The 8,895-nt window shown below is 42.8% G+C and overlaps 1 protein-coding gene across 2 annotated transcripts in view; it reads right to left on the reverse strand.

The window, feature by feature from the left end:
• Positions 1–6,664, reverse strand: part of LOC109967240 (aldose reductase-related protein 2) — a 25,586-nt gene extending 18,922 nt beyond the window's left edge. For both annotated transcript variants that reach the window (XM_020612673.1, XM_020612672.1), the window contains exons 1-6: positions 6,516–6,664; positions 4,961–5,137; positions 4,523–4,639; positions 4,185–4,262; positions 3,697–3,813; positions 2,615–2,727 (exon numbers count right to left, since the gene is read on the reverse strand). In XM_020612673.1, coding sequence (XP_020468329.1) covers positions 2,615–2,727; positions 3,697–3,813; positions 4,185–4,262; positions 4,523–4,639; positions 4,961–5,137; positions 6,516–6,596 — 683 coding nt within the window. In that variant the 5' untranslated portion in view covers positions 6,597–6,664. The remainder of the gene's footprint in view (positions 1–2,614; positions 2,728–3,696; positions 3,814–4,184; positions 4,263–4,522; positions 4,640–4,960; positions 5,138–6,515) is intronic.
• Between the last annotated feature and the right edge of the window lie 2,231 nt (positions 6,665–8,895).

Raw genomic sequence — 8,895 nt, forward strand, 5'->3', positions numbered from 1 at the left:
TATATATATATAACGATTATTCGACTAATCGAAAAAATGATCGTTAGATTATTCGACAGAAAAATAATCGTTAGCAACAGCCCTAGAGTTCACCCCGGTGGATGAGAGGGTCATTTCCCTGCGCTTTCAGGTCGGGGAATGGTCTCTCACTGTCATTTGTGCTTACACATCTAATGGCAGTACAGAGTTCCCAGCCTTTTTAGGGTCCCTGGGGAGCATGTTAGATAGTGCTCCCACGGGGGACTCTGTCATTCTACTGGGGGACTTTAACGCCCCTGTGGGCAACGGCAGTGATACCTGGAGGGGCGTGATTGGGAGGAATGGCCTCCCTGATTTGAACCCGAGTGGTGAGTAGTTATTGGATTTTTGTGCTAGTCATGGTTTATCCATAATGAACACAATGTTCAAATATAGGGGTGTCCATCAGTCCACATGGCACCAGGACATCCTAGGTCGGAGGTCGACTTTGTAGTCGTTTCCTCTGATCTTCGGTCATATGTTTTGGACACTCGGGTGAAGAGAGGGGCTGAGCTGTCAACTGATCATGGGATGTAGCCCTGGCAGTCACCATGGCAAAAACTCGAGCCTGGGAGGAGTTCGGTGAGGCCATGGAGGAAGACTTTTGGTTGGCTTCAAAGAGATTCTGGAGAACTATCCAGTGGCTCAGGAGAGGGAAACAGTGTTCTGCCAACACTGTTTACAGTGGAGGTGGTGATCCCAAGACCTCAACCCAAGATCTCCTCAATCCCCCCGACACACCTTCCATAAAAGAAGCCAGGGCTGGGGACTTGGAAGGGGACTTGTCCTTTACCCTGACTGAAGTTGCTGAGGTAGTTAAGAAACTCCTCGGTGGCAAGGCTCTGGGTGTGAATGAGGTCCACCCCGAGTTTCTCAAGTCTATAGATGTTGTGGGGCTGTCTTGGCTGAAGCCTCTGCAGCATTGCGTGTAGCTCAAGGACAGTGCCTCTGGACTGCCAGACCAGGGTGGTGGTCCCCCTTTTTAAGAATCGGTACCAGAAAGTGTGTTCCAACTACAGGGGGATCACAGTCTATGCCAGGGTACTGGAGAGGAGAATCCGGCCAATAGTTGAACCTCAGATTCAGGAGGAACAGTGCAGTTTTCGCCCCAGCTGTGGAACACTGGACCAGCTCTACACCCTCACTAGGGTGTTGGAGGGTTCACGGGAGTTCGCCCAACCAGTCTACATGTGTTTTGTGGATCTGGAAAAGGCATTCAACCATGTCCCTCATGGCATCCTGTGGGAGGTACTTCGGGACTATGGGGTGCGGGGCTTGTTGTTACACGCTGTCTGTTCCCCTGTATGACCGGAGTAGGAGCTTGGTTTGCATTTCCGGCAGTAAGTCAGACCTGTTTCCAGTGCATGTTGGACTACGCCAAGGCTGCCCTTTGTCACCGATTCTGGTCATTATTTTTATGGACAGAATTTCTAGGCACAGCCAGGTAACGGAGGGCATCTGTTTTGGTGGCTGCAGAATGTCATCTGTGCTCTTTGCAGATGATGTAGTTCTGTTGGCTTCATCAGTTCAAGACCTACAGTGTGCACTAGAGAGGTTTGCAGCTGAGTGTGAAGTGGCGGGGATGAGAATTAGCACCTCCAAATCTGAGTCCATGGTTCGCAGTCGGAAAAAAATTGATTTCTCTCTTCGGGTTGGGAGCGAGTTGCTCCCTCAATTGGAGGAGTTTAAATATCTCGGGGTCTTGTTCACGAATGAGGGAATAATGGAGCGGCAGGTTGACAGATGGATCGGTGCAGCATCTGCAGTAATGCGGTCTCTGTACCGGTTCGTTGTGGTGAAGAAGGAGCTGAGTCATAAGGCGAAGCTCTCAATTTACCAGTCGATCTACATTCCTACCCTCACTTATGGCAATGAACTTTGGATCATGACCGAAAGAATGAGATCGCGGATACAAGTGGTAGAAATGAGTTTCCTCCGGAGAGTGGCTGGGTGCACCCTTAGGGATAGGGTGCGGAGCTCAGTCACACGTGAGGACCTCAGAGTAGAGCCACTGCTCCTCTACATTGAGCAGAACCAGTTGAGGTGGCTCGGGCACCTGTTTAGGATGCCCCCTGGATGCCTCCATGAGGAGGTATTCCGGGCATATCCCTCCGGGAGAAGGCCTCGGGGTAGACCCAGGACACATTGGAGAGACTATGTCTCCCGGCTGGCCTGGGAACGCCTTGGGGTTCCTCCTGAGGAGCTAGAGGAGGTGTGTGGGGAGAGGGAAGTCTGGGAGGCTCTGCTCGGACTACTGCCGCCGCGACCCGGTCCCAGATGAAGTGGATGAAGATGGGTGGATGGCAACATAAGCACAGAACACACTTTTCTTTATACTTTTGTTAGTTAAATAAAGGTTCAAGCAAAATTAACAAATCACAGATTTTAATTTTTATTGTGTTTTGAAAAATGTCAACTTTTCTGGAAACGTGGTTTGTACTTTTCTCTGTTAGGTGCTCTGAGATGATTGTTGTTGTGGCCTGGCACTACTCAAATAAAACTGAATTGAACTGATACCAGCAGAAGCACCCAGGTGCTTGATTCACTTGAATCAGTCTGAGTCGATGGAATGTATGAGTGATGCTGTGTGTCTTACAGCTCTGGGGGTCTTGCCGGTGAGCCAAAAGGGCTATAAGCAGTCAGGGCGATGTTTTTGGATTTACAGAACTCTGTCAACTCTGTCTGCACCAGGTAGGGATGTAGCTCCACCTACAGGTAATAGAAAACCCAACAAAAGGTCAGCACCTAAAGATGTTGATCTAGACAGAATTTGTAAGTTTCTGAACTTGGATTTAATGTCAGTAGCTGAGCTTGTTCCAGGACGTTCTCCCCAATAAACTGTGATTATAAAAGCATAACCTATGAAACATTACATGTACTATACGTACGTATATGTATGTGTTTCACTAGAAGGTAAAAGAAAATGAAAACAAACTAACCATGCATTCAGATACAAATATCTTAGTCGCTGACAAACACCTCTTTTGTATAGAGATCAAAAGACAGTCAATGAATAGCTTGTGAATTTCCATCAGGGGTCAATATGCCTTAAGACAAGCAAATACTGTTTGACTCTTATAGTCCAGTATGACACCACCTTTAACTATGACCTCAATAATAAACATATAATTGGATTTAAATATTTATGACAATTTCACCAAAAACTGAAACATGTTGAGCTTCATAAACACAGATGTTAAGGCGGAAGTGTTGCACTGAATTTCCTACAGTTGTACAAGTGTACCTAATAAACTGGCTGGTGAACGTACGTTACTTGTTAGTTATATGCAAGTTCAATAAAAGTCAGTTACTTCTTACCAATTGCTGTGGACCTTTGACCTTGAATAAAAATCAGATCCGGACCTTTGAATATTAAGCCTGAGAACCCCTGCTGTACGGTGTTGTCTATATCACATTACTGTGTAACCCACTGTCTGGTATTGTTATACAATGTCACTGTCTGATACTGTGTAGAAATATCACCCCTTTTCCACCGGGAGAATGTAATATAAGGGAAAGCCATTGTCACAGATTAAGGTTTTTTCAACCTTGCATAGGAATACATTCTAAGACCAACTTCCATGCAGTGGAAAGTGTGAAGGTACAAAGAAATAAGACTAATCTGAATGAACAGAGTTTGTCCTGCTCATGTCCATCAAGGACCTACACATACAGCACCTGGTTGACAGCAGGGGGCACCCTGCATAGAGCAAGAAGTCTCTCTAGCTGCAGGATGTTAAAGTTGGACACACCAATGCACTTCACTTTCCCTGAAGCTTGCAGTGTTTCCATTCCCTGCAAACACAACACAACACAACAGACAGTGACAGTAAACACATTCCAAATCTTCTTCTCATCCCAGGAGGATGAAGCATGCTTTAAGTAAAACCACAGAAAATCAAAATTACTTTGAGACAAAAAATTGGTAAATTTAGGAAACCTTTTATATTTTAATGTGTACATTTGTGTCATTTCAGTTCGCTTTTGCTGTTGTTATATTATTTTAGTGCATATTTAGAGTTTTGATGTTCATTATTTTAAATTGTTACTTGTTTTAAACTGACAGAAAAGTTGCACTGTGGTGGAAGAACAGATCTTAAGTAAGTAAAAATTAGAAGAACACAAACCAGTACAAATGGAAACAGAGACAGTATATGTGTTCTTACCCTCCATACATCTACATAGTCAATGTCAGAGGTCAGTATCTTTCCATCTTTCTTCGGGAAAAGCTCATTGCCCATTTTCTAGGGAGAAATTTAAGGTAACACTAAAATGCTTGTAGGCAAAAATAAAAAAGTTTCCTTTTCTCAACAGATAGCCTAAAACTGCTTAGCAAATTTAGAAAACACACAGATCCAGAGAAGTGACAAACTTAGAATTAACATGAATGCGTCATGCAGTTTTAGCTTCTTTCCATTTCCAGCAGCTTTAACATAAAACATATATTCAACAACATGTTTATTATTTTAAAAAGTTCCATGCTATTTTGGATGTTAATCTCAACCTGTAGGCCAACAGGGAAATGCACAAGGTAAAGATCCAGGTAGTCCAGCTGGAGATCGCTCAGAGACTTGTTGAGGCACACAGGGATGTCCTCTGAAGCATGATGGGTACACCACAGCTAGAAAGAAAATATACAGAGCAGGAGGACAAACAAAATAAAATACCATATATGAGGCAGAATATTAAGCATAAGAAGACTTTCAAAATCTTAATGATGCATAAAATATTGTTACTATATTTGAATAAATAAAAAGGGTTTTGGTATTTAAATCAGAGAGTATTATTTAAAAAAACACACTTGGTGGCATTCAGGTGTGGCATAGGTGTAGCCTACTCTGTGCAGTTCAAAATGAGCAAACAGTCTAAGTCAGTTAAATAAAGTGTAACTTCCCTTCCATATGTTAGAGCAGCTATAACACCTTTTCTCTTTGGCGCTCACCTTACTGACAATGAACATGTCCTGGCGCCTGATGATGCCCTGCTGCATCTTGGAGCGCAGAGCTTTGCCTATATCCACCTCATTGTTGTAGCTGTAGGCTGTGTCAATGTGTCGGTAGCCAGCAGCAATGGCGGTTTCTACCGCACCCTGGACTGAGGTGTGGACCAGATGGGAGGACTGCAACAAGTAAAGCACGTTTAAACACTTATCACAGCTCCAGCCAACAGCTGCTTAGCCTGGCAAAGCATAAAAATAGAGGTAGCCTGGCTCTGACCCAAGGAGTCTGTTACACCATGAAGTTGCCTGGAAGAGACCACAAAACCACCTTTAAAACTACAAATGGTCTTTTTTTTTTTTTTTTTTTTGATTTTGAACTGATCAAACTAATGAGATATAACTTAACACTTTATAGTTACTGTAAGGTACATTTTGCTAGCTTTGCACAGAGCCAGATAGTCATTTCCTTATTAATGCTAAGCTAAGCTAAGCTAGCTTCATACTGTATTTTACAGACTAACATGAGTGCTATTCTCATCTATCTCTTGCCAAGAAAGTAAATAAACAGGTTTCCCAAAATGCTGGACTATTGCGATGAGTTACCAAGTTCAAGGTACAATGGATTAAGATGAACTTTGTTACCCCAGGCTCTGCAGTGAAACTGTTGTCACAGCACTAAGCCAATCACACACAATATGTAATAAGCTAACAGTAACAGTAATAAATAATATTATAACAGTTTTATATCAGCACAGGAACCACATGATCATCATCCAAAGGCATAAACACACCAACAGGTGTGTACCCTCATTCATATGTTCCAGAAAAAAGTCATATACAGAAGGTCTGTGTAGGTGTTTGCATCTATATGGCCTTGTCTTACAGCCTACAGTAAGTGTCTCAGCAGTTTTCTCTCATTTGATCAAGTTTGTGTATAAAAGGCTAAGGTGAGGGTTATGGCCATGGTTCAGGTTTTGTCAGGGTTTGAGGCTAATCGGTCAATCTTAAGGGAATCATTCTACATTATGGGAAATACACTTATTCACTTTCTGTCAAGAGTTAGATGTTTGTATAGCTGTAGCCTATGAACAAATCTAAAGCTAAATCATTTTGTTTGTTTAGTTAGATCAGAAACAGAAATGTAAAATCAAAAGGTTATGGTGTCACAGGAAGTTACTTGCTACAACTGGAGATGCCAGACACCAGGGTAGATTGCACTGAGTCACATTATGGTTTTGGACCTTAAGTAAACAAGCATCAGAGTGGCATCAATCTCTTCATTTAATTCACAAGAGCAAAACAAGCTGATTCATGTCAAACTACTCCTTTAATACAGGAGTACATGAATAATAATTTACATGAATAATTTGCCAGAGTCCAGCATTTTCAATTTCCTCTTTAGGCAAACTTCATTCACTTAATACTCTGCTGATTAAAATGCACATATTTGCAGAACATTATTAGGAACATTATTTATAAACAGTATGCAAGAAACAAATTGATGACAACTAAATAGTTTACGGCATAAGACAAATATAGGAATGAGTGTTGAGACTACCTTCCATGTGCCCAGACCCAAAACTGGCATTCGTGTCCTGTCATTCAGCTCTATGGTCCTGTCCACCTGTGTGTCTTCCATGGAGTATATTTAACCACGGGTGAAATAAAAACAACAAAATGAGAACCTCAGACTTGCAGCACACGTATGTACGTTGTCCAAGGTTCCTCTTTTCTGCCTCAAACTGCAACTGCTGAGTCAATGTCCTTCCTTTTTCATTGCCAATTTTGTTTCTCTCTCTCTCGTTCTCTGTTTGACTATTTATCATCCTTCCATTCTGCCTTATCAGCTCAACTAGTTAATTATTGGACAACACACAAAGTACTTCAAAACCATGAGGTATATACACATATGTGTGCTCAGTTAAGTGAGGAGTAGCATATTGCAAAGGTCACTCGTCTCTTAAATAGGGGTAGTAAAGTGTGTGTGCACGAACACACTGTTAGATATTTTTAGTCAGATAGATATTGGTTAGGTACTTGTTGTATTAGAAATGTTTTTAGTGTAGACAGGATGTCTAGCTCAGGCTGTTAAATGCTTACTCATTTACATGAGTTACTCCAGGTTGTTTATGGGCAAAGATAACTAGATAGAGAGTTGATTACTGTATGACGTGTTTAATCATAATCATAATATCTTCTTATGCCTAATGTCAGGACATGTCACTGAATGTCCTGTCAGAATGTTTTTAGATACACACCACTTAATCAACACACACACACACACACACATTGATTTGCTTCATGTTTTGACTATTGCTATGGCCAGCTGCACGGCTGGCACCAGAGACGTCACGGTTTGACATCCCTGTGTAGAATGGGGTTAGCCCAAACCAGATATAATGTACAGGCCTGTTGGGTTCGGGGTCTTTCATCTTTCATCTGCCTGCGTGCAGTTTGGAGGTGCAAGATGCCTGAGCGTGTAATGTTAATTTTTACCTGTGTTCATGGAATAAATCAGCACTGTTTTGTAGTTACTTGGACTGCCTCGTCTCTCAGAGTCCGTATGGTAAAAAGTACTGGGTACAACAAGACACACAGATATATAGATAGCTATAGTTCCAGTTCAACATTAGATGGAGATACTACATCACTGTACTGCTCAGTGTTGTGGAAAAATTATCTTTTAAAGCTCAGTGAGTGTAAAATAAATACTTAACATCAGTTCTGAAAGTTATTACATATTTATTCCTGCAGGAAGGAGGTTTCTCTGAACAGAGTGTCTAATATAATCTGTTATAGGGAAGCTCAATGGACAGAGTGTGTGAGTCCTTCTTATATTCAGCCTACAACAAAGAAGACAGATGCTCAAACAGCTAAGGAAAACAGGATACAATTCTCAACAGGATACCAGCCCTTTGGTCCCAAGTCACATCTAGTTTGGCAACCACAAGGGATACAAAGGTTTACGACGACCATGCAATAAATGGTCTGGGGTCACAACTACACAAATGACTGCATACAATGACATGAAAGCCACAGCTAAAGAACTTAAGGGGTGCTATTATAAAAATTGCCACCACAATCCCTCCTCTTGATTAAACATTAATCACAATCACAACAGTCCATAGAAAAGTCTTCTTAGGAACACATCAAACTTACCACACCGAAAAGGTTTAAGATAAATCATTATAACCTAGAAGAAAAACCAAACATACTGTTTTCGTGATACAATCATGAAGCACAAACAAAGAGGAGGATGACAATAATAGGGAACAAGCAACCCTTTTCCAACTGAGAACCATGGCCTCAGATTTGGAGGTGCTGATTCTCATCCCAGCCGCTTCACACTCGGCTTCCAACCGCCCCAAGTGCACACTAGAGGTCCTGGTTTGATGGAGCCAACAGGACAACGTCATCTGCAAAAAGCAGAGACAATATCCTGTGGTCTCCAAACTGGACTCCCTCCGGCCCCTGGCTGCACCTAGAAATTCTGTCCACAAAAATAATGAACAGAACCGGTGACAAAGGGCAGCTCTGCCGGAGTCCAACATGCACTGGAAACAATTCTGACTTACTGCCGGCGATGCGAACCAAGCTCCTGCTCCAGTCGTACAGGGACCGGACGGCCCTTAGCAAAGGGCCCCGGACCCCGTACTCCCGGAGCACCCCCCACAGGGTGCTGTGAGGGACACGGTCGAATGCCTTCTCCAGATCCACGAAACACATGTGGACTGGTTGGGCAAACTCCCATGAACCCTCCACCACCCTGAAATAGGTATAGAGCTGGTCCAGTGTTCCACAGCCAGGACGAAAACCACATTGTTCCTCCTGAATCCGAGGTTCGACTATCGGTCGAATTCTCCTCTCCAGTACCCTGGCATAGACTTTCCCGGGGAGGCTGAGGAGTGTGATCCCCCTATAGTTGGAACACACCCTCC

The sequence above is a fragment of the Monopterus albus genome, unplaced genomic scaffold (assembly GCF_001952655.1).
Source record: "Monopterus albus unplaced genomic scaffold, M_albus_1.0 scaffold127.1, whole genome shotgun sequence".
Classification (NCBI taxonomy): domain Eukaryota; kingdom Metazoa; phylum Chordata; class Actinopteri; order Synbranchiformes; family Synbranchidae; genus Monopterus; species Monopterus albus.